This window comes from Vulpes vulpes, chromosome 14, assembly GCF_048418805.1.
Source record: "Vulpes vulpes isolate BD-2025 chromosome 14, VulVul3, whole genome shotgun sequence".
In the NCBI taxonomy this organism is placed as follows: Eukaryota; Metazoa; Chordata; class Mammalia; order Carnivora; family Canidae; genus Vulpes; species Vulpes vulpes.
The window spans coordinates 106,098,698-106,124,262 of NC_132793.1; the positions used below are offsets into that span (position 1 = coordinate 106,098,698).

The window sequence follows — 25,565 nt, forward strand, 5'->3', positions numbered from 1 at the left end:
CACCCTGGTGACGGGCAGAGGACTTGGGGTTTGGAGCCGGGCAGTGTCCTGTCTCTGAGCCTCAGCCTCCCCACCCATAAGCACCCTCAGGACCTGTGTGAGGTCGAGGTGGGGCGTCCATAGGCTCAGCGTGCCCTGGATGGCCATGCCCCTGCCCAGACCACAAGATGGGACACTTACTTGCACATGCAGACCTGTGGCCACACCATGTCATCACACTGCCCCTTGGCCCTGTGTCCACTCAAACGCACCTGCTCAGAGGATTGGCCCAGATGCCAGGTGTCCCAAGAGTGGCACTTGAAACTGGCCTCGATTCCTAGGGTGTCAAGGACACAACCAGCCAGAGTGGGCAAAGGAAGTGTTTTCCCTGCAACCCTTGCAATCCTAGCAAAACACCAGGGATGTTTCCCAATGAAGTGTCCCCCAAAAGCAATATTGGGAAGTTTCCAACTCAGGGTGCAGCATATCCACAGAAGGGCTTGCACGATGCAGAATTCAGCAGGGAATCAGGACAAAGTCATCCTGACCTGGCAGAGGCCAGATCCGAGCTGAGCGAAGGCCCGAGGCCGAGGGGGTCAGGCTCCTCAATTCAAATTAGTGGTTCCGCTCCCAGCGGTGAGGCTGTGCCCCCCACCCAGTAGCACCTGTCTGCTCACAGCTTCTGTTTCCACGAATCACGCCCTGGGGTCTGTTTCTGCAATTGCAGCTTCTCCCAGGCGGCTGTTCAAGGAGTGCATCCAGGCGAGCGGTGCTGGGTGGGCATCAGTCACAAGGTGGCCCCCTATGTCCTGCCGCCCCCGGAGCCCCAGCGGACACAGAAAGCCCCCTGGCCTGGGAGGGCAGCCAGGCCCACGCTGACCCTTGGTCTCTGCCTCTGCCCACCCCACAGATCACTAGAGCTCTTATTCGCCAGCGGCCAGAACAACAAGCTTCTGTATGGTGACCCTCCCAAGTCCCCGCGCGCTACACGCAAGTTCTCCTCGCCGCCACCCCTGTCCATCACCAAGACGTCGTCCCCCAGCCGCCGGCGGAAGCTGTCGCTGAACATCCCCATCATCACGGGCGGCAAGGCCCTGGACCTGGCCGCCCTCAGCTGCAGCTCCAACGGCTACACCAGCCTGTACTCAGCCGTGTCCCCTTTCAGCAAGGCCACGCTGGACACCAGCAAGCTCTTCGTATCCAGCAGCTTTGCCAACAAGATTCCAGACGAAGGTGAAACGGCCACTGAGAAGCCCGAAGAGCCCGTGGCTCTCAGCAAGCAGAGTGAGTGGACGTGCGGGCCAAGCCATCCCCTTGGCCCCAGGCCCCGCCAGGCTGCCCCAGGGCAGGAGGGCTTGGGGATCCCAGCAGATGGTGGTGGCAGGCAGAGTCTGGGCAGGAGGTGGCCACACACGTGCAAGCCCAGCCTGCAGGGACCCCCAGGGCATCTGATGAGCGATTCTGTGGTCAGGTGCCTAACAATGCCACTTTGTCGTGCATCTCCCGGGTCTGTCTGTCTGTGGGGTGGGTCCTTGACCTGGCCCCTGGCAGGCCCGGGAGAGAAGAGGCCACCAGACCTAGCTTCTTCACGCTGGGATTCACAATGCGGCCAAGCAACACGGCCACGCATGAATGTGGAGATGTCTGATGTACTGTGTTCAAGGGATGTTCGAGGGGCACCAGAGGTGGGCTGGGGACACTGCAGAGTTAGAGTAGGCTTTCTGGGGTCCCAGGAAATCTAGATTTTCACCAGAAGGAAGGGAGCACAGTGAAGCAGGCAGGACCAGAGCAGGGTAGAGCATGGTGTGATCAGGACAGCCGGCGTTCGGTGTGGGGACAGCGCAGAGACCAGGAGGGACAGGCTGCAAACTCCTTACTCTCCGTGCTCCTGACTGTTCCAGAGGGCGTCTCTTTGGATGGTCGGTCCATTCTCTTAGTTCAGCTCAGGACACATCCTGGGCACCCCAGGTGCAGTGTGCATGCATGTGTGTGAATGCATGCACGCACACGTGCACACAGAAGCACACACCCCAGGCCCTGAGGGAGAGGCCTTTGGAATGACATTGAGGTCGGTCAGGATTTCTCCTCTGTGCATCAAGGGGAGGGGAGGCAGGGAGCGCCGCCAACAGGAATGGCTGGGTAGGAAACCCAGTGACCCATGTCCCCTAGTGACATTTCACCATGACACATACAATAAACAGGTGATGTGCGCACCCAAGTTTGTCACCAAGGGAACAGCCCCAAATGCCAACCTGCGGGTACAAAGGACGGGGTAAACCATATGACCTAAACCCCACCATGAATCCGCGCTTGTCACATTCTGAAATTTCATACAAGACGGTCCTGAAATGTGGTCTCATGCAGGGCTTCTCGGCCAGTGATCAAGGGGCCCGAAAACCCGTGTAATTGTGCACCAAATTGTGTGTGCACGTGTGTGTGCAAACATTCGTTTCTGAAGAGAAGGTGTGTCTGGATCTCAAAACAGTGTAATTTCACTCACTTTCCAGTTGAGGAAACTGAGGATCAGATAGATTAAAAGCTTTGGACCAAGAGCTCACTTTTAACATAACTCGTCCCTTTTTTCCAAAGTGCATAAACCACGAGTCTCCCAAGGTTGGGCAGACTGCAAGTTATCGCCAAAACCAGGACTCTTTCTATAGTGACCAGAGAGGCATGAGACCACAGGGGCAAAGCAGGACTTCCCAGGCAGGGGGCGCAGGTGGTCACCCTAATGAAGATGCTTCACGCACTTGCACACACATGAAACGCACGCACATGCGCACATGCGCACATGCACTCAACATATACACGTGTTCACATGCACACGTGCTTGAACATGCACTCCTATTTAGACTGCACATGTGCGCATGCACTTGCATTCACACATGTATACATGCATACACACATGCCCATGCACTCATATTTAGATGTGTACACACACATATGTATGTGTGCACTTGTATTCATGGCCATACACATGCACACATGCACACGCACTCACATGCACACTGCGCAAACATGTACACACAGGCACACTCATTCACATGCACACATGCACACACACAGTGAGGGGTCTCAGGGCACAGCACCTCACTACTCAGGGTGTGGTCCATGACCTGCCACATGGGTATCCCTGGGGGCACATGAAGGCTGTGCAACCCCCTGGACTCCCAAGTCAGCACCTGCGTCCTGATGAGGTCCCAGATGTGCCCCTTTAGGTCTGAGAAGCCTGGGGAGGAAAAAGCCATCTTGGAGACTCATGGCCCCTGTTGACACAGGCCCCACGGCAAATAAAGCTGTCATGCCGTCATCGCAGGTCAATCCCAAACCTGCTGTGATCTGCTTCAATAAATTATAGGCCTGAATGTTTAAACGAATGACTCCTGGAGACATGGCATATTTCTTCTCTCCCCCAGGCTCAGAAGTCTCCGTGAGGGAAGAGTCCGATAACGATCAAACCCAGAGTGACGACGGGGACACTGAGGCATCCCCAACCAAATCGCCAACGACGCCAAAGTCGGTCAAAAGCAAAAATTCCTCAGGTACAGCCCAGCACTCAGAAGTGACACACAGATTCTCAGAGGACGCGGGAGGCCCAGGCCAGGGAGGGCAGCAAGTCACGCTGAGCACAGGCTGGTGGGCGTCCCCATCACGAGACCAGTGACCCCAAGTGCAGGGCCACTGCCATGAGTCACAGCCCGAGGGCAACGGCGGGGCCCAGGCATTAGCTGCCCCTCTGTAGCCTAGTCACCCCAACCCTAGACCGGATGGTGCCACCAATGCAGGAGGGCAGGAGGTTCATGGGGAACCGGGCTCAGGTATTTGCTGAGCCCTGGGCTGGGTCCATCCGTGGTCGGGCAGCTCCGTGGAGCGGCCAGGTGGTTTCTGGTTATGGAACGAAGAAGGACACTGACACCTGCCTCATGATGCTGAGGCATCTGGGGTCCCCTCGCAGTGGCTCTCAGTGCCCAGGCCAGGGCAGGCACTCTGGCTCACCTCCCGGGTGGCCCTTCCTGCCTCCAGCCTGCGGACCAGGTACAGCCAGAGTCCCAAATCCCCAGGCTGTCCAGGCCTTCCAGGGAGACCCCATGAGTCCCAGGGCCGCCCAATCGTGGGCGCCAAGTATCAGAAATAAGTTCTGAGTTTTCAAAATAAATCCCTTGCCTGCTACAGCGTAAGTGCTGTTACTTCATCCTGAGTGTGGAATTCCGTCCAGAGACTTACAAGATGACAGGATAGGTTTCCAGAGTCAGGTTCTCCAGCTCTGACTGCTGAAAACGAAGTGTTATTTAGCACAGACGACCCATGGCGGGCGTGTAGCATTTCACGCAACACTAATACACGTCTGTAACCTTGACACCCTCTGAGGTAGGTGTTAACGTCCCCGTTGCCCAGAGGCGCAGAGACTCGGGAGGGTAACTAGTTCACCCGAGGCCACACAGCTTGCTGGGGCGGGCAGCGCCTGGAGGGCAGGGCCCAGCCCACCCCTGGGCCCAGGAACCCATCAGTGGGAATTACTGACGCGGGACACTGGACATTCATTCGCAGTAGGCGGAGAGCGTAAGGGATCACACGATGCCGTCCGCAGGCAGCCAGGCCCCCCAGAGCACAGGGGTAAAAGAACAGCAGAGGTGGACGGGGCAGCAGGCTGGGGACTTCCTGTGGACCAGCAGCAGCTCAGCAGAGAAGGGGGGCTTTCCCTGCCCCGAGACCACCCTGGGGGTGGCACACCCCCTCCAGGCCCTGAGCAGGGGAGCGGCCCCACCTCCGCCTGCTAAGCCCTTGGCAGGGGAGGCAGTGAAGACAGGCTGTCCCCTTGAGGCTGCTCCGGAGGGAACCCCTGGTTTCTAAGAGCCACAGGTGGGACCAGAGAGCCTGAGGGTCACTTTCATTCCCTGCGCAGAGTTCCCCCTCTTCTCCTACAACAACGGGGTGGTCATGACCTCATGTCGGGAGCTGGACAACACGCGCAGCGCCCTGTCCGCGGCCTCTGCCTTTGCCATAGCCACGGCGGGAGCCAACGAGGGCACCCCGAACAAAGAGAAGTACCGGAGGATGTCCCTGGCCAGCACAGGTACACGGGAGGGGTCCGCTCATGGCCCTGTCCAGGCTCAGCCCAGCTGCACTCGGCAGCGACGGGCACCTGTCCCGTCTGGGTGCCCGGGGTTCACTGCTCCCACCTTGAGCAGTGCCGACACCCCACCAGCCTGCTTACTCAGTAAAGCCCCCAGCCCGCAGCACCCACCTCTGCACGGCACTGGTCCTGTGGTGGGGTGCAGCGGGGGCCCCAGGACCAGAGCTTCCAGTGGTGGAGGCGGAGGCAGGTGCACTGCATCCAGAGAGGCCATGGCCTCCATCCTCACCACTCACCCCCTGAGGCTGGTGGCTGGGTGTCTTCCTGCCCCTGCCCGGTGCCACCCACCCCCAGCCACGGCCACAGCCCTGTGTACCCCAACGAGAGCCGAGCTTGGCTTCTTGCCCTCATGTCCCCCCAACCCCTGTGCCACCAGGGTTTCCCCCTGACCAGAGGAACGGGGACAAGGAGTTCGTGATCCGCAGAGCGGCCACCAACCGTGTCCTGAACGTGCTCCGCCACTGGGTCTCCAAACACTCACAGGTGGGTGGGAGGCCCCAGCGCCAGCGCCACCCCCTCCCCCCCCCCGGGAGCCTTTGCCTGGACAACAAGCAGGATAAGCAGGACATCAGGGCAGCAGAGGGAAAGGCCCAGGCCAGCCATCCAGCACTCCCAAAAGGGGCTGCCCCAGGGCCTCACTGGGGACATCCCAGGGGACAGGAGCCTGTGTCCCTCCCTCCAGCTCTGTCTGCGCCCCCAGGGCGCTGGCCTTGGGGCACAGCCAGCCAGGGATGACCCTTACCCTCACCCAGGGTGTTACCCCTGAGGGTCTTTAGGCCCCCCTGGTGCCTGGCTGCGCAACCAGGGAAAAGGAAGACAAAGCAGCCAGCCTCCGTGGGCAGAAACAAACTCCAGCCTCCACGTATGGCTGGACAGGGACCAGGCAGCCAGGGCGCAGTGACCAGAGCCACCATGTCTTCCCCGCAGGACTTTGAGACCAATGACGAGCTGCGATGCAAGGTGATCAGCTTCCTGGAGGAGGTCATGCACGACCCAGAGCTGCTGACCCAGGAGAGGAAGGCTGCGGCCAACATTATCAGGTGGGGGCACCTGGCTGAGCTCAGCAGGAGGCCCAGGGGGGCAGAGAGGGGGTGGGGGTCAGGCTCTGCCTCCAAGGGCAGGCAGCGGGGAAGAGCCCTTCCCACAGGCTGGCTTCAGGCAGGTATGTGGGGGGAGGAGACCCTAGTGGCAGGGGTGGGGAGGGCGTGCACCCCGCTTCTGCAGATGCCCCCCCAGCAGCTGGGCCATGTGTCCTTCCTCCCTCCCCCAACCTGATCTCCTTGAGGGGGAGCCTGGTCTCCTCTCCGTTTACAGCCACCAGCTCCCATCCACACCACCCTCTGTGGCAGCTGCTGGCGCCCAGGCTGTCCAATCTCAGGGTCAGAGGGAATGTAAAGTTCAGCTTCTCGGCCATATAAGCCACGCGGCGCCAGCAGCTGTACTCGCGGTCTGACCCGGGCAGGTCCCCTCCCTCGGCCTCCGTTTTCTGCCCCATAAAATGGGTGAGTAACACCTGTCCAAGAGCCGTGGTGAGGCAGGGGTGAGGTCAGCTGCAGTGTCTGCAGCTCAGCTTGGGGCTGTCGGGCACAGGGCCGCTGTCCCCCCACCACTGTCACTTGGCTGACCTGGACCGTCCCCCCAAGCCTTGCCTGGGTGCTGGGGCTCAGGGTCAGGCTCATTCTCCCTGCTTCTAGCCCCCCACCCATAGGCACCCTTTGTGACCCAGACTGGCAACCACCTCCTGCCCGGAGTTGGAGTCTCCAGCCTTCCTCCACCTGGACGTCCACCTTGCTTCCCACAGCCCCGGCTCGGGCCCATCAGCCCCTGGGCTCAGAGTCCACGGGGCCTTTCAGGCTCCCCTCACCTTCAGCACCCACGGCCCCCACACATGCATCCACACCCACATACCAGCAACACAAACACACGCACATGCACCTGGTCGCACGCATACACACAGCTGCACATATGCACAGACACACAGATATACACCTGAAACATGCACATACCCCTGCACACATGCACACACAGTCGCACACATACATGCACACACGCACACATGCAAATAACACATGCACACACGCACTTGCACACATACACCCATACACCCGCACACAAACGCAGCCACGCGTGCATACACACATACACACACCCAGCCTCACACACACAGCCGGCCCCCAGGGTCCTATCCCTCCTTCAGGAGTGCACAGAGCCCCAGGCCCCACTGACCAGGCCCCTCAGCTCGGGAGCTTGATCTGGACGCTGCCTCTGGTGCCGTGAAGAGCACAACCTGGTATCGGGTGGCCCTGCTTGGAACGACATGCACACCGTAGCCAGCTGTGGCACCCTGGGCCAGATGTTCTCTGTGTGACCATCACCTCGCCATAAGTTTAACTAAAAGTGCCATCTGCAGGGTGGACATCCAGGGGTTTGTGTCTGTCCACCCAGGCCCTGCGGGCCCCAGGCCTCATCCTCTGCCCCAGGGGTCATGCTGCTGTCACATCAGGGACGAAGCACTGTGGCCGACTCAGAGTCCACCCTCACTCCCCACCACGGCCTGGTGTGCACCCTGCACCCCCAAGCCACGCCACCTCCTTCCCCCCACACACAGGCCACCTCTGGGCCTCCCCACCTCCTCTGTTTCTCCATGTCTGGAAGGCTCCACAGAACTCCTGCCCACTCTGCCGTCCAAGCCTGGGGTTCCTTCTTCTTCCTTCTGTCGTTCCACACACATGTCAGAGCAGCGGCCACAGGACCACCCGTGCTGCTGCCCAAGCACCAGGTGTGGACAGACCAGAAATCAGCCTGCCCTCAGGGGCTCCTGGCCTGGGGTGGAGGGGTGTAGCAGGAGCCAAGTGTGCACACTGCCTCCCTAAAAGCCTGGAGACGAGGGCTTGAGGGAGCCCCAGGAGGAGGCCTCGCCCAGCGAGGAGGGCCAGGGAGCTGATCCCGATGGTCAGTCCGTCAGGGAGACGTCCGTGGTGCAGGAGAGCGCAGAGGCAGAGGTGGGGCAGCCCGCGGGAGCCTGCCACGTGCTTGATGGCTCCAGTGGGCACGGGGAGGGGGACCGCCGAGCTGAGGCCACGTTCAGACTGCACATGGCTCACCGTGCCATCTCGCCCCCTAGGACTCTGACCCAGGAGGACCCAGGGGACAACCAGATCACACTGGAGGAGATCACGCAGATGGTGAGCCAGGCCTCCCAGGGCCCCAAAATCACTCCTCAGGCCGCTCACCAGGCAGGCCTCTCCCGTATGGGTTCCCTGGGGCAGCCGGGAACAGAGCAGCAGGAATGTGTCCGTTCCTGGTCCTGGAGGCCCGGCATTCGAAGTAAGGTGTTGGTGGAGCCGTGCTCCCCTGGCCACCTCAGGGGATGGGCCTTCCTGCCTCTTCTAGCTTCCGGTAGCCTCAGGCAGTCCTGGGCTGTGGCTGTGAATCTCTGATCTCCGTTTCCCTGTTCTGGGCCATCCTCACCGCTGCACATCTCTGCATCACCTCCCCCATGCACGTCTGCTCCTGTGTCCCCCTCATCATACAGACACCAGTGCCTCTGGAGTGGGGCCCGCCCCATGGACCCCACGTTAACCTGGGCATATCTACAAACACCCTATTTACAAACATGGTGACATTCCCAGAAACCAGGGACTCAGACTTCAGCGCGTCTTTTTGGGAGGGAGGGACTTCAACCCGTTACACCCCTGCCTCTCTTTTCCTCATCCTCAGCCCTCTGCCCACGGCTCTCATCCCCCCCACCTCCCCTCCACTCCTGCCCACTCCCCTCCCCTCCCCTGGAGCCGGGTCTCCGGGTAGGGCATATGTGAGTCTGCGCACAGGGGAACACGTGCCTACATCATTGGATCATGGGGCCCACATCCTGCCCTCTGAGTGCTGGTGGCCCATTCACATGCAGACACCACAGTGACCCTTGGGGCAGGACGCTGGCTCCTTCCTGGGGCCTCCCGGCAGGGGAGCAGTTTCCCAACAGGCTAACCGGAATGTTTAGCCCTTGGGAGCAGGAGAGCCCCTTGTTCCCTGGCAAACATCCTGAAGCTCTTGCAGAACAAAGCGCCGCAGGAGCTACCCTCAGCCCTGACTTGTTCCCAGGGCCCAAGCCTGTGGGGGCACATCCTGTGCAGAGGAGGCCCTAGAGGCCTCACCAGAGAGCCCAAGGGCCAAGGGCTTCTCATGGGAAGACCTGGACAGGCCCAGAGATAGGTGGGAGCAGGCATGCTTCATTGTCTCTTCCAGGGTCGCCTTGTCTTTGGGGGGAGTGGGGGGAGCAGGGTCAGCTGCTCCTGGCCAGGCCTCTCCCCAGCCCGGGCCAGCTGCTGGTCCTCAGGCCTTCAGTCCAGCCATCCCAAGCCCGGGAGAGTGGGCTGTGCTGCTCACCTCCTGCGGGGGCTCCCTCCCCATGAGAGTCCTTACCCCCAATCACAGTGGCCTGCTTGGCACCTGCTGCTCCTGCCCCCTGAGAACTTGTCCCTCCCCGATGCCATCATGTCCCTGTAGTCCTACATGAAGGCCTCTGGCCCGGGGTCAGCATGCCCAGGACCGTGGACACCCCAGTACACACACTCACAGGCTGCAGCGGGAGGTCCTTCCTCTGCTTCCCTACATTCTGTCCCTGCCTATCCTGTGGCTGAAGCTCCCTGGAGCAGGGACTGTGTTCTCTGCTGCTTCCATGTCCAGTGTCTGGCCAGGACCTGCGAGCAGCCCTTTGTGGCTATTTGTTGAAGAAGGGGGGAGGGGGGCAAGAAGTCTAGGAGGTGGGCTTGCCCCCTCGATATGGGGTGGACCCTGTTCCCTTGTGATCAGTGCAGCTTTGGGGGAGCTCAGCCCAGCCCCTGGGGCCTCTGGGCAGGACAGCTGGCCCCTCTGTGCCCTGTGGCCCGGCTGGAGGCCAAGGGTTGAGCCTCACTCCTGACTCCTCCCTTGTGAACACAGACCCCTCCCCCATGGACACAGGCCCCACCCCTATAGATACAGGCCCCTCCCCCAGGGACACAGACCCCTCCCCTGTGGACACAGACCCCTCCCCTGTGGAAGCAGGCCCCTATCCTGTGGACACAGACCCCTCCCCCATATAGATACAGGCTTCTCCCCCATGGACACAGGCCCCTCCTCTGTAGATACAGGCCCCTCTCTTGTAGGGGACATGACCAGAGACATGGAAACTCCAAGACAAAGGCCAGACAGCCATTTTCTGGGTGCCCCAGGGGGATCACATCTGTGAATTCATACCTGATGATGAGTTTTAAAAGGAAATGTGGAGGCAGCTACCAATGCAGACAGAACCTATAGGGAGGGACAGGTCACTGGGAGCCTGGGAGTCCTAGCCGGGACTCCCGCACATTTCCTGCCAAGTGACGTGGGCCAGTAGGGTCCTCTGGGAGCCTCTGTTGTCTCATTCCTGAGCCAGGGAAGGTAGCCTCCTGCGAGCTGGCTCGGGGAGCACAAGCTTGCACTGCTCAGGGCACAGCAGATCGTCCCATCCCTCAGTGCCCTCCCCCAGCCCCCAGAACCTAAGCCAAGATTACAGCAGAGAAGCTGCCAGAAATCCAGGAGGGCCTAATTCAGGACTTAACTCCCCTCAGGCTGAAGGCGTGAAGGCAGAGCCCTTTGAAAACCACTCGGCCCTGGAGATAGCGGAGCAGCTGACCCTGCTGGACCACCTGGTCTTCAAGAAGATCCCTTACGAGTGAGTGGATGCGGGCACCAGGCCCTCCCCTTGCCACCTCTCCCCCCGCCAGGGACCTGCCTTGATGCATCCCTGGAAGGTGCTAGGCTTCCACAGCCACCTGACTTCTCTGCAGGGGAACAGAAATGTGCATGTGGGCAGGGATGCAGGAGGATCCTCCGTCCTGACCTCACGTTCTGCACACACGCATGCACGCACACGCACACGCATACATGCACACTCTGTAAGTATTCCAGAAGCATCTCCAACTCGGTGCTCCTACTCCAGGGCTCTAGAACAGGAGTGTTTATGCAGAAACGAGTGAGTGTGTACATGTGCACACACGTGCACCTCAGGAACAGAGTGAGGGCACAGCTCTGGAGTTTGAAGAAGCCCCAAGGCCTGGCATTGCCTTGGTCACCCCCAGGTACTTGCAGTAGTCCCGCTGTTTAAATGAGCGCCTACCCCTCCTTCAGCTAACAGCGCAAATGGTGTTCATACACGGCATCGTCACAAGGACACGGCTCTCCCCAACAGGGCACAAAGCCTGGGGTGGTGTTCAGGATCCACGTTTATGTGTAAAGCCGAGGTAAACCTCCTCGTAACTGTTTTTGTGAGCTTCTGACAACTGTCCGAGAACAGCTTCCCCAAATTGGGATCTCCAGATCTGAGGCCCCGAATCACTGTAGGGCTTTTGGTGTGTCTGCTCTCCCAAAGGCAGCGCCCCCGAAACTCCCGATGGCTGTCCCCGGCATGGAGGGCGTGGGCATTCCAGGCACCTGCTGGATCTCTGGGGAAAGGCTGGCTCGTTCCTGATGGGCTCCCCTGGGAGGAGAAGCGGAGTCTCACACATGTTCCCCCCAAGTCCTGCCCACAGCAGTCCACCGGGGTCCCTCACCGTCCCTGCCAACACAGCTTCCCTGGGAGGCTCACATGGCTGTGGGCTGCCCACACAGTCCTCGTCGCCAGAACACACAGCTGGCTGGCTCATAGGCGCCTCACCCCTCTGGCCTTGTCTGCAGACCAGTGTCTGCACAGTGAGTCTGAGGTGCCGGGTGTCCCTGTCAGGAGCGAGATCCAGAACAGGACCTGCTGGAACTTTGCACTCCACAGCAGCTGACACGCCTCCCCACAGAGTCTGTCATCTTGGCCTGGCAGCAGCCCTGTGGGGAAAGTGTGATCTTTGTTCCCATCTCACAGATGAGGCCACTGAGGCCCTGAGCTGGTACAAGCAGAGCTGGCCACATGACCAGGGTCCCTTCCTCTTGGGGGCTCCGCAGAACCTACTCCCCGAGATGTGAAAGCCTTCCAGAAAGCAGAGAAGTCAAGGCATGGAAGGGAGGGAGGCCGAGCTCATGCACCCTGGGTTCACTTCCCGCAGGGAGTTCTTCGGGCAAGGCTGGATGAAAGTGGAGAAGAACGAGCGGACGCCCTACATCATGAAAACCACCAAGCATTTCAATGACGTGAGTACGGAGATGGCAGGGGGCTGGGGCGGGGCAGGAGGGTGGCCTGGGGGGGTGGCGTGCCTCCCTCTCCGGGTTCTTCATCGCTGGACCCTGTGATCTGTCACAATCTCACACCCAGCCTAAGGGATGAAGGCTGTGAGCCCACACTAGACACAGGGAGACCGAAGCTCCTCGGGCCGACGCCTGGGGTCTCCTGGCCATGCCTTCCTCCGCTGCCCACCCCCGTGGCTTGAGGACCACCTGTCCCAGCAGCCTCCGCATGGCCATCCGGGTTGCGGCCCCTGCAAGCACAGGGCCGCTCCCAGCCTCTCTGGAACCTCGAGGGCACCCTGAGGGGGTCATCCACTGTGGGGAAGACCTTTGATAGCTGCAAGCAGGGAGCACATGACTCCACTTGTCTGACCGCCCAGCCGGGGCTCCCTGGCAAACACCCCGCATTGGGGAGGGTCCTGGGCAGCCAGGAGGAAAAGCAGGAGACCCCTCCCCCCCATTCCCCCCATTCCCCCCTCTCCCCCACCCACTCCACCCCTGTCCAGCCCTGCACTGCAGCTCAGGGGAGGAGCCCTATAGGGAACCCAGCAGCGGAACGGCAGGAGCAAACCTGTGTCAGGCTAGAGGGAGTAAGTGGGACAGGTAGGCAGGTCCTGGAAACACCATCCCTTGCCCTCCCCACCCCAGTGCGTGCCCAGGACCCAGGCGAGCCAAGGGTGAGGCCACAAAGTGAGTACTTGCTGCCTGTTTGCCACATGCCGGGCACTGTGCTGTGGGCTTCGTCATCACCGTCTCATTCCCACTTTATGACTGGCTAAATTTCATCCCCAACGTTACATAGCAGGACAGCCTGCTTTGAACCTACGCAGTCCACCTCCGAGGGCTGCCCTCGTCACCACCTGGCATCTGGCCATCTCTCTTAAAATCCACCATTCCTGGCAGACACAGTGTGTGCCTCCCTGATGGAGATGTCCCAGCCTATAACTGTTTCTAGATCTTTCTCCGGCCCTTTGCTGTAATTTCTTTGCCTCATTGAGTGGTACTGACTGGGTTCTGCAGCATTAGGGCTTCTTAGGACAGGGAGCTGGAGGCACCAAGGTGCCCAGGTGCACCCCCCTGCCCATGCCCACCCCTGCTGCCCACACCCTCCCCCTGCTCCCCTCGTACACCACCCCTGCCCGCACCCACACCCTCCCCTCTGCCCACATGCACCTCCTCTGCCTGCAGCCCCTTACAACGGAGCTGAGTGGAAATGTTGGTAGTGAATCTCAGGGGTGGTTCCACGGTGCTTCTCATATCTCCCTGTTTGGGACAATGTTTGTTTCTTTATCAGGTTAAATTATTTTCCTTGTTTGTTAATGGCATTTACCATAGGAATTTTATCTTTTCTCCCACCGCAAGTATTGAGATGGGCCTACAGCTTACTCCCTTTAATCTGCTGATGTGGTAAATGCCAATTTTTCTCTAACAGTCACACACCCTCTCATTCCAGAAACAAACTAACGTGGTCATGGTATAGTAAACGGGGGTGTGATTTTCCTTCTTGTGTTGTCCATATCTGGGTTTGGTATCAAGATTTTACTCCCTTCATAGAATAAGTTGTAAGATACTCTTTTTTTCTCTATGTTCTGGAAGACTCCACTGAGCTACTCCTTTAAAAAAAAATCATATAACTTACATGTAAAACTGGTTTTGGGTTCAGTGTTTCTTATGGAAAAGAAAACCTTTATCACTTCAATGTAATTAAGAGTTACAATATAGTACTGTTTTGTGTTATCATTTCTTCCTGATTCTTTTCAATTCTCTTCGGTGTTTTCCATTCTTAAATACTTTTATGATCCATTCTTTTGATGTACACCCTGCAGAAATTATTTCTGAGAAGATTTCTTGGCAGTTAAGCCCTACAGTTTTTATTCATCTATGAATGTCATTTTATTACCTTAACTTTTTTATAACAAGTAGTCTTTTCCTACTTTTTCTTAGTAATCATAGATTCATAGGAAATTGCAAAGAAAAGCACAGGGCGACCTCGACCTAGCTCTTCCCACTGCCCCAGCTCCACACAGTCCTAGTTCCATGATGCTTTGGTCCCACCCACCCACCCCCAGCTTCCTGGCTGCCCCCCATTCCACCCACATTTGATGTGTGTGTCTGTATGTGCCTGTCTGCTGGGGGCACATTATATGTGAGACCAGGATGCCACAAAGTGTAGGGTCCTCTCCAAGCCCAGTGGTGTGGACTGTGGCAGAGCTTGGCTTTTCTTTATTCTTCTAGATGAATCATGGAATCACTTCATTAGGTTCTCAAGAAAGCTCCCATTGCATGCTTATTGGATTGCACTAAAGCCACATATTAGTTTTTTGGCATATTTATATTCCCATTTGGGAATTTGATCTTTTTCTTCATAATTTAAATGTTTAAAACCTGTGGTAATTTTTTTTTCCCATAGCATCTTCCAATGTTCACATCAGTTTAGGTTCCTAGGTAATTTACACATGACCTTTCCTCATGGTATTTTCTTGTCGGTATTGCCGATACATAGGAAAACTTCTCATTTTCATATCTTGAGTCTTTAACCAATCACCCTAATGTTAATTGTTCTGCTAATGAGCATCATCTTGGGATTTTCAAACAGGCAATCACATCATCTGTAAATAATGGTGATTTATCATCTTTGCAATACTTATGCCTCTTTTTTTTTTTCTTGTCTTTTTGCATGGGCTTAAAGATCAGTAACTTGATTGCTTCAGAAATCATCCGCAATGAAGACATCAATGCAAGAGTGAGCGCCATCGAGAAGTGGGTGGCGGTGGCTGACATATGCCGCTGCTTACACAACTATAACGCTGTGCTGGAAATCACCTCATCCATGAACCGGAGCGCAATATTCCGGCTGAAAAAGACGTGGCTCAAAGTCTCTAAGCAGGTGCGGGTGGGAAGCTGGCACCATTGCCTGCCTGGGGCTGGGCTGGGCTGGGCTGAGATTCCAGAGTACTGGCCTCTGGACATCCCTAAGTGGGCAGAGGACAGGGTGAGGGCCAACATTCCCAGTAAAACCCCTTCTCCCATATCACCTGGGACCAGGTATTGGGCCCACAAATGTGGCACTGGGACCCACAGGACTTAAATTCCCACTTGAATAATTAATACTCCAAAGCAGGAAGCGTTAAGACAGTGATTATTGGTCCCAATGCTCTTCTCCTTGAGTTGGGACAAAAAAGTGGTAGCTTCATGCAGACACCAGTCCAGATCTGCAGGGTTGTTGAGACAGTGGCGGGATGATCTCACAAGTTCCTTCCCGGGATTCTAATTTCACCACCCCTTCTGGCCACCAGGGATAGTTGATTATCTCAAATGTGGGCTTGATCTTTATTCATTCAGAATGTGATTCTGAAAAGTGGATTCTTCCTTGGGAATAAAGTTCCCTGCACAGTAGTCATGAGGGGGCATCTCTCCTAAGAGGAGCACACAGTGGGGCCATTGGGCCACCTCCCTGATGCATGTGTCAGGTGCCCCAACCCCAGCCTGCATGTGTGCAGGAGGCTGGATGGACGCCATCAAAGGGCAGAATAAGTTTGATGACAGTGTCTGTGGTCCCACAGCTGGCGGGCTCTGTGGGGCCCAGGGTCTCCAGGGGTCCTGTCTCATCTAGACTGCTCTGGATTTGCATACCGAGTCCCCCTCAACGTTCTCTTTATTACCTGCCCTCCTACCATCCTCTTGCCAATGGCAGGTCACAATTCTGCACCCCCAGGCAGGCAGCACGTCCATGAATTCCTCTTCCGTAGATAAGCAACCAAACCCAGCAAGCCCTGGGACACTGCCCTTCACCACATCTGTTCACTCTGGCCCAGATGGCAGCAGACTGCAGCATGCTGTAGGGATGGCCCTGCTCCCAGCAAGCCTGGGCTTCTTGCTCTTACACACAAACGTGCCAGGGCATGGACAGGGGACGGTGCCAGCTTGTCAGGGCTCCTGGAAAGAACAGAGGCTGGAGCTCTGGGGCTCAGGTCTGTGGACACATCTGGCCACATATGGTGCTGTGAACTCCAGAGGCCAGGGGCTGAGCCGGATGCTGTGGAACCCCCAGGTCATCCAGGCTAACTTGACCTGCCAGGGCTCAGGCAGGGCTGTCCGTGGAGTCTGAGGGCCCGTTCCAGGTCCACATCTTTCTTCTCCTGCCCCCAGACCAGCCACACTTCCCACCACTGGGGGTGCTCTGTAACTCTCTTGGCCTCATTCTCCAGCATCACCCATGGTGCGGAGTTGGGAGGGAACCAGCTTGACTAGCCTGAAATCTTCTGTTCTCTCTGGAGAGTGCAAATAGGGGGCAGTCCGACGTGCAGAGGTGAGGCCTGGCCTGCATTCTCAGATGTCATTTAGGACCTGGGGCCACCAATCAGAGATGCCTCGGAAAGCACAGGCAGGCCTGCATGCTCTGTGGCCGACTGGGCCCAGCGGCTGCTCCCAGCCCTTCAGCCAGGCACTGGGCATCTGCGCATCTACACGGTGCCCAGCCCACACCAGCCAGGGACTGGGCGCTGCCCCTCCACAGGTGTCCCATGAGATACTTGAGACCTACCAGAATGGCTCTGTTTCTACCTGGAACATAGCCCCGGCAGCTGCTTGAATGGCCAAAGCTGGAAAGTATTGTGTCCGAGCCCAGGCAGGCCTGTGCAGGAGCCAAGCAGTCAGGTGGGGCCTGCTGGCTCTGTTTCCCTGTTCTTTCCCATCTCCTTTGAAAGGGGGACACCCTCCAGGAAGAATCAGAGGTGGCCCTCCACCGGCTGGTGCAGATGGCTTACGGGTCTGTGTGTCGCCTCCGTGGAGGATGGTTGCATTTTAGTAGAAGCAGAAGTCTCTCTTAGGCTGGCAGTCCTCTGCGGCCTCTCTGGGCGGGAGCGGCCTTGGCCATCAAGTGTTCTGTTCTTGGATGGGACGGGATGACCTGCAGGGCGCTCTGTCATCATCTTTGTCCTCAATACCACTTACAAGGCAGGCTCCCTGCTTGGTCTCTGGTTTCAGTGACCAATTCCGAGGGCCCCTTATTTCTCTGCCCACCAGCAGAGATGCCCAAGACCCCAGGGGCTTGTATCCCCTTGGGCACAAAAGAGATGGACACCTCTGTTCCCACCAGGAGATACTTGAGCTGCTTCAAGTTGGAACTCACTTCTTTAAGCAGCGGCTGGGAAAATCCTGTGGCCTCCCAGGCTTCACACCTCCTCCCCGGACAAAGCGCCACCCCAGAGGAGCACAGATGGGGAAGGAATCAAAGAATGCCCATCTCAGAGCCACAGATTGGGGCCAAATGTATACCAAAACTCCACACAAATGAGAATGTCGTCCTAGGTTCTCATGACCACGGCAGGGTGATATTTCCTCCGCGGGCCTCCTGAGCTAGCATCTGTGTGGCCCAGTCCTAGGATATCTGAATGATCATTGCCTTAGGGAATACCTGGGCCTTCACTCCCATTTTCTTTCTTTTTTTTTTTTTTCACTCCCATTTTCTGACTGTGAAAGTGGAGGCCCAGCAATGTGAGAGGAGTGGTGTCTTGCCCGTGGGCTCACAGAGGCTGCTTGCCACTCCCGCCAAGGCCCCAGGTCCAGGACTCTCAGCCTCCATCTGGCCTCAGGCCTCAGGTCATTCCTCCACAGGCAGGTGGGAGAGAGCGGCGAGGGGCAGCACCTCAGGACAGTTAGCCAAGGGCAGCCATCTCGGGGGAAGCAGGACCCCGTGTCCTTGGCTGGGTGCCCCTTTCACTAGCTCCAGAACGCATGTGTGCTTTGAGCCGGGCTCGTCCAAACTGGGTGCTGACGCTTCTCGTCAGGAAGAGAGTGACCTGCACGGTGTGCTCGGCCGGCAGGTCCCCTCGAAGAGTCACACAGTCTCTTCTCCCGTCACCATGAACACTCTGAGTCGTTTTCTGTGGTCAGATCTCTCAGAGGGACTCTGGCCCAGAGCTTAGGGGTGCTCTCGGCCCAATGGCCGTGTCCCCTCCACATGCGGGCACACAGCTGGCCTCTAGTGCTGTTTCTCAGCCACCGTCTGGACTTTGGGGACAGGAACTGGAAAGCAGGGCTCACCATCCACCTCAGTGATGCATACATGAGGGAACCAGGGCCACCGAGGCACAGGGGTTCCCCCCGCCCATGCAGAGCCAGGCCCAGGGCAGCCCCCGGGACACACACCTGCTCAGAAAGATGCCAGTGTCCAGCCTGCCATGCAGCAGACGGGACCCTCGGCCCGGCCCTGCTCTTCCCCCTTGTGGCCTGTCCTCCTGGAGCATCAGCTCACCTGCATCTTCTTTCTTGATTCCTACATTTGCGGGGATCCTGGGATACACAGGTGAAGGTGGGTCCCTCGGCCACACCCCTGGGTTCAGGGCACAGGAAGGGCTCAACTCTGGAGGGGCTCCTTGCATGTGCCAGCCCCACCCCCGCCCCCTTGGTGTCAGGGTGCGGGGTGTTTCCAGGGCCCAGAATCACCCCACGTCTGTTTCTGAAGGGTGTGTGCATGGTCACAGGCCCCCAAAACGAGGGCCTGTGTCTGCCTCTTCAGGAGGTGGGGGGTGAGGTTCCAGACCCTGGAGGTCCCCAAAAACGCCCACCTTCAGAATGGAGGTGGTTCTGGAGCCCCAGGCAGCCTGTGGAGTGTGGGCCGGTGCCTCGGGCCGCGGTGTGTGCCGTGGGTTAGTAAATGCTTCTGATTCTTTCTAGACAAAAGCTTTGATTGATAAGCTCCAAAAGCTTGTATCATCAGAGGGCAGATTTAAGAATCTGAGAGAAGCTCTGAAAAAGTAAGTGTGTGTCATTTTGTCACCCCACTGTTTAAATCGTAGAACCACATTGCAGAGGCATTCACGGGCCGCATCCGGCTGGAGCAGGTCTGTCTGTCTGTCTGTCCGTCCGTCAACCTGCGAGACCCCTAGGTACCCCCAACCTCCAGGGGGGGTCAGCTTTGTCCTCTATGACCGCCAGAGAAACCCCAGAGTCTCGGTGACATTTCCCGAGAGAGAGAAAGTTCACTGGTGTCCAGTGGGTCCAACAGCTGTGATGCCAGATGCCCCTCCTCTGACCCGCACATTCTCCCCACATTTCAGTATTTCTGACATCAGGATGTGCCTTAAAGTCAATGTGTTTATTTAATGATATTGTATTTCCTTTCTCAACTGAGAATTAGTCCTCAAAACAAGAGCACATTGTATAGAAAATGGCATCTTGGAAGCAAAGAAAGGCAATTTTTGCAACAGTTGCACCCTACCGTTTGCAGAGCTCCACTAGCCACACCCTACTGTTTGCAGAGCTCTGGTAGCCACACCCCACTGTTTACAGAGCTCCCTTAGTCACACCCTCCTGTTTGTAGAACTCCCCTAGCCCCCCGGTTTGCAGAGCTCCCTAGCCACACCCCACTGTTTGCAGACCTCCCCTAGCTGTACCCCACTGTTTGCAGACCTCCCCTAGCCACAGCGCTGCACCCACATCAACCTGCCTATCATTTGCAGAGCCTCCCAGCCTCAGCCCTCTTGTCACTAGACCAGGATCATCCTGCAGTGGGGCCTGTCTTGTCTTATAGGATGTTTAGCAGCATCCCCAGCCTCCACTCATGAGATGCTAGTGCTCCTTCCCCAGATTCTGACAACCAGAGCTGTCTCCAGACGTCCTGGGAATGCCCCTGGGAGGCAAAACCACCCCCATGGAGAACCACCACTGCAAGATACTCCCATCCCATTTCTGCAGACAAGGAACCCGAGGCATTAGTGGCCACAGTGACAGAGCCAGGCACTGGCCCAGAGTGGCCTGCAAGGCCAGAGCTCTGTGGTTTGCCGTGGGCCACTTCCCAAGAGGGTCTAGGAAAGCTCCCCCAGCACAGCAGTGCCTCAGCCCCTCACTACATGCTGTGTCCACCCACGCACCGGCAATGGCTTTGGTGTCCCCTCCCCCATGTTTGCTGTGTGAGACCCCTCTGCACTGGTCTCTGTCCTCCTTCTGTGGGGAGAGCTGAGTTGGCCCCACCCTCACTCCCCTGTGCCCCTCGGGAGACCCTGAGCCACCCCTAGGTGTTGATAACTCAGAGGCCAAGAGCGCCTGTCCTGCCATCATGCCGATCACAGGGTCACTGCCCCTGGGGACAGGGCAGGCCAGCACCCCTGGTGGCAGCCCAGATACTCCACTGACAGCCCATCCATGCCCCCTGCTGCCCCCACCACACCTGGTCCGTCCCTCACCAGCCCCTTGTATCATTGCCGTACTCCTCTTCACTGTATTTGTCTTCAGACAGATGTGCCACCCATCTGTGCCGTCTCTCTTGTGCCAGGGCTCCCCAGAGCTCCCCGTGGGCTGTGCTTGTGGGGGGCTGCCCCACCGTTCATTTACCAACCTGCCATCTGCCCTGGGTGCCTCTTCGTCTGCCTCTTTCCCATGGCTTCCTCGTCCACCGCCGCCCCTGTTCTGTCTTGGCCTCCATGCTGTCTCTCCTCCTCCCTGTGGGCCTGTCGCAGTGCCTCTGCTCCCTGCCACATGGGGCGGAGGGGTCTCCAGGCATTCTGGGGGTTGAGACCTTCATTTAAACCAGGTTCTTGCTTTATGGACACATGGGATAAACGTGTCCTGCATCCATTCTCCAGAGGTGCTGTGGTTTTCCCATAGAGCTGGGGGTCTGCCTCACCAGGTGGGGGACAGTGACCAGAGGGAAGGAAGTGGCCATCTATGGGCACAGCTGGTGACCTGCCTGGACAAAGAGTCCATGCTGAGCCTTACCATGTGGGTCTCAGCCCCATCACGGGCCCCAAGCCTTCATACAGCCCATCATTGAAATGTTTTTCACCCAGGCTAGTCAACAGCCAAGACTTCACCCCTGCATCCTACCCCTATTCCCCGAAGCCACCCTCTTCAATGCCCCTGGGCCCGCCTATAGCACTGGCTGCATGCCCAGACACCCTGAGTATGACTTCATCCACCCTTCCCATTCCCGAAACCCACAGCCCTGAGAAGCCCATGAGACCATCCCCTCCTGTCCACCTGCCAGCCATCAGAGCCTCCGAGCAACAGAATTTAGCTGAGATCTAAATTCTTCAGTAACATTTGGTCACCGGCCCTTTTGGGGTCAGTTCTGGTTTTGCCCACCCGCCCAGCCTCATCCTAACCCAGCACACATTTGCATGTCTGCACACTGGCCGCAGTTTGAATAGGAAGCCCTCCATTTGGAGGAACATGGGGCCAGGCTACTGCCGTAAAGCCAGGCCCCTCACCTGCCCGAAGTGAAGGACAGGACCAGCCATGGGGAGCCAGTCAGCTAGCTGACCGCCAGCCCATCCCCAGACCCCCTGCGCAGGAGTGAAAATCCACCCCTGTATGGATATGAGGAGATATGAGGAGTCAGGGGCTCCAACATACCAAATACCTCTTTCCACCTTCATTCTCTGCCTGTGACCACACAGCAAAGCCCCATCTCCCGCTAACGAGACAACAGAGCAGTTAGTGTCCAGGTGGCCAAAACCAAGATTGGACTCTGAGCCCCACCCCCCTCCTGCCCTACGGCAGTCTTTTCCCCAAAATCTGAGTACCCTATTTCCTTGCACCACATGCCAGAAGCTTGGACCCTAGCCCTGGGGGTGGTGGCCCACCCATCCCAGCCTTAGTGCCCCTCACACCCTCCCTGAGAAGGAGAAGAGATCCCAGCCAGAGGCAGCGGAAGGTGTGAGAGTGGCCCGTCCCTCTACTGGGTGGGACAGAGCGGAGAGAAGGGAGAGGTGACCCCTGGGTGGAAGCCCACCAAGCAGCCACGTCTGACTTCAAGTTGCTGGTACCACATGATCCCTGTCGTCCCGCCTGACGTCATCAGAAATTTCTTGGTATAAAGAAACATCAAGTTGGGGACCCCAGGCAAGCATAGGCAGGTGAAGCCTGGGTGCCAGTATCTTCCAGGCAGCATCAGGCCGCGTTCCAGGCACTGCCCAGAAAACCAGAGGCAGTGATTAGGATGGAGAATGGGGCTCTTTTCTCTCTTTTCCCTAAGACACCAGATACGGGCATGTGAGGCGTCTGTCATAAGAGGGAGCAACCCCATATCAGCTCTTTCGGATAGGCCCTGGTCCAGGGCAAGACCCTCCCTCCCCAAGGCGGCCCAGGGTGCCCACAGGGAAGGGTCAGAGCCAGCCAGACATTTGGTGTTTAGCCTACAAGGAGACCTCTGCATGCTTCCCTGTCATTCGGGTGCTCCCCACGGTCAGTCCCCACACAGTGGCACCCGTTTGGGACCCTCCACCAGCCCTCTCCTCCCCACACGGCCCCCATCCGCCACCCCCACACATCCACCGGCACAGCTCTGGGTTTCGGTTGGTTGGTTATGTGTCTGAATTTGCTGTGCATGCGTGTGTGCGCGTGTTCATGTGATTGAATTAACCACCTCACTAGGAAGGCAGTGAACAGGGACAGAGCAGTAATGGGCTGGTGATGCCACCTGCAAGTGACTACTTTGCACATCCACTGTGTTTCCCATGAGCTCCATAGATAGAAAGGTCAGGAGAGGAACCCCTGATCTTCCCACCACTCTGGGCCCTTGGACACCCCATAAGACCTCCAGGAACACTCTGCATGTTCGGTCCCTGTGGCCACGTGGCCTCCCTCCCCACTCCTTCCTGGACCAGAGATCCTCCCCGGCCCCTGGTTACTGAGTCACCATCAGGTGCGGAGCTGGCAGGGGGAGCAGGCAAGCCCCGCTCAGAAACAGCTGGCCAGCCAGCTGCCACCAGCTGCAGCTCCAGAGCTCCTTCTCCATCTTTGAACCATGTCTCCATCCACCCTGAGCCTGTGCCTTAGACTCGCAGGACGACAGGCAGGATGTGGAAAGTCACATACTGTGTGGTCCAGCGGGACCCAGATTGCCCTGCCAGTGACCCGTGTGAGTTTTGCTGAGTTTTTTAATCACAACCCACAGTAAAATATATATATATATATATATATATATTTTTTTTTTTTTTTTAAGAAATGCATAGACATAAAAGAGGAACAAAAACCTCACTGAGCAATGTATACTTCTGGTCCATGCAATGAGCTCAGATGTTCTCTTTTATTCTACTTCTTGGTTTGGTTTTTTCCATTTTTAAAAAAATCTGATCAACACTTGCCAAATTATTTTCAACACTCAAGAAAGAGTCAAGACTACAGTTCAGAAAACGATTCTGTCCCGGTCTCCCTAGCTGCCATATCCGAGCCCCAGCTGCATTTACGTTCATGTAGCAGTCTCCTTATAAGTGACTCATGTTTTCCCCAAGATGAATGTAAATAAGAAGGAAAACTTTGTCAGGACAGTAAATGGAAAGCCACCTTACTTGTCATAATACAAAGTTACCACCATAAACAGATAGAAGGTCACTGAATTTTGGTCGGGATCCTGGTATTTGCCAACACTCTGATCCCGAGACCTGTTGCTATTTGTTTAAAAAGAAAGAAGTGAGGGCAGAGAATTGCCAAAGCTGTGAGACCACCAGAGGGAAATGCAGTGCTTCTTACCGTAGGAACAACGGTATTTAATGTAGTGTAAGCACGTCACCAAAACTGCCTTGCAACCCGCTCCACTGTGTGAGCGAGCCTCAGGCCTGGGGGACCGGCCGGGGTCCCACAGCTAGCAGGCGAGGGCCCCCCATCTCCCTGCCTCACCTGCCTCTAGGGTGGCAGGTTGCCACGTGGCCCCCAGGAGACAAAGGGCCAATGGTGTGGGAACAGAGGTCACCTCCACCTGCAAGTCCATGCACAGAGCCCCCTGCACCTTCGTGCTGAGCTGAGAGGAGGCCACGAACCCTGAGGGCACTCCCTGGAGCTCTTCCAGAGCATAGTGGCCACTGGACCCATTGCAAAACCAGCCCCTTTCCCTGACCCCACCCAGAGGCTCCAGAAGACACCACTGTAGAACCAGAACTGAAGCCCTTGCTTCAGAGCCACAAATCAGAGCTGTGGTCTGTCACTCCTGGGTCCCATCTCCCCCAACATGCTACCCCCTAAAAAGTCACCCATCATGGACATTGTCGCCACCCCCTGCCTAGAAGCCCCTTGCGGGAGGGTGATCTCAGAGGGCCAGGTCTCCTGCTCTGGCTCCCCGGTGCTTGGGTGGCCAGGGGCTCCTGACACAGGGGCCAAGGTCTCAAGGAGCAGAAGGACGTGGGCGGCTGGATTCCATGCTGGTGGAACAGGGTGGGGGCTGCAGAATCCTCCAGGAGGTGACTGAGCAGGACTGGACGGGGAGTCACAGGAGAGACAGGGTCAGGGGCTGGGAGGGCGCCGGGGGCAGAGCCTGAAGGCTGCATCTGGGACAGAGCGGAGGGGACGGGGAGGGCTTTCTGGCCCGGGGAGGGTGGGCACCGTGGGTGGAGAGGTCCCAGGCCCCACGGGCGCTGTGTCACCCATCACCCTGGGACTGAGCCTCAGAGCCAGTGGACAATCCCAGGCCTGAGAGTTACCATTATTCTCGGAGAAGAGAAACCCTTTGCCTCCAGCAAAGCAAAAGACGCAGGCAGGGTGTTCTGTTTGTAGTAGAGGCTCGTGTTTTTAAATGAAAACCTTTTGTTTCATGCCATTTGCTTCGAAGTTGTGATCCACCCTGTGTCCCTTACCTGGGGATGTACCTCACCGACCTGGCCTTCATCGAGGAGGGGACGCCCAATTACACGGAGGACGGCCTGGTCAACTTCTCCAAGATGAGAATGGTGAGTTTCCGGGCAGTGGGGGCAGCAGAGCCCAGACCCGAGTCCCAGGACCAGCAGGCCTGCTCCACGTGTGTGCTGAAGCCTGGATCTGGCTCCCCGGGCCAGGGCCGTGGTTCCCCCAGTGAGACCTGTTCCCTCCCACCCCCATGAGACCCATGCCCCCCGACCCTGGCGAGGGCCATGGCTCCCCCAGTAAGAGCTGTGTCCCCCACCCCACCCTCCTGCAGCAAGGGCCGTGGCTCCCCCCGGGAGTTGACTGCATCGGGCAGCCCCTGCCGAGCCCGCCTTCCTGCACAACCTCAAATGATGCACACAGGCCGAGGGGTGGGTGCTCCTGGAACAGTATGCCCCACCTCACAGGGAAGCAACCTGAGGCTGGGAGGGGTCAGGGACCCCCCCCACAGTTACCCTACAGGTAAAGGGCAGAGCACTTTATGTGCACCCCTTCTTTTACTGTCCCTATGACACTTGATTCATGTGGCCCAACAAAATCATCAATGCAGCATCCCCCAGCACTAGCGAGTAGGTTTCTAATTTTCCCAGAGAGACCTAGGGCTGTAAGGGGAGCAGGGGCCTGAGTTCTAGCTACCCCGTCTACCTTCTCGCTGGACCTGGGG

The 25,565-nt window shown here is 57.6% G+C and overlaps 1 protein-coding gene across 2 annotated transcripts in view; it reads left to right on the top strand.

The window, feature by feature from the left end:
- Positions 1 to 25,565, top strand: part of RASGRF1 (Ras protein specific guanine nucleotide releasing factor 1) — a 93,089-nt gene that overhangs the window by 63,391 nt on the left and 4,133 nt on the right. For both annotated transcript variants that reach the window (XM_026000021.2, XM_026000028.2), the window contains 11 exons: positions 890 to 1,263; positions 3,396 to 3,521; positions 4,883 to 5,053; positions 5,490 to 5,596; positions 6,041 to 6,153; positions 8,238 to 8,298; positions 10,705 to 10,808; positions 12,169 to 12,253; positions 14,976 to 15,173; positions 18,965 to 19,044; positions 24,831 to 24,948. In XM_026000021.2, the coding sequence (XP_025855806.1) occupies positions 890 to 1,263; positions 3,396 to 3,521; positions 4,883 to 5,053; positions 5,490 to 5,596; positions 6,041 to 6,153; positions 8,238 to 8,298; positions 10,705 to 10,808; positions 12,169 to 12,253; positions 14,976 to 15,173; positions 18,965 to 19,044; positions 24,831 to 24,948 (1,537 nt within the window). The remainder of the gene's footprint in view (positions 1 to 889; positions 1,264 to 3,395; positions 3,522 to 4,882; positions 5,054 to 5,489; positions 5,597 to 6,040; positions 6,154 to 8,237; positions 8,299 to 10,704; positions 10,809 to 12,168; positions 12,254 to 14,975; positions 15,174 to 18,964; positions 19,045 to 24,830; positions 24,949 to 25,565) is intronic.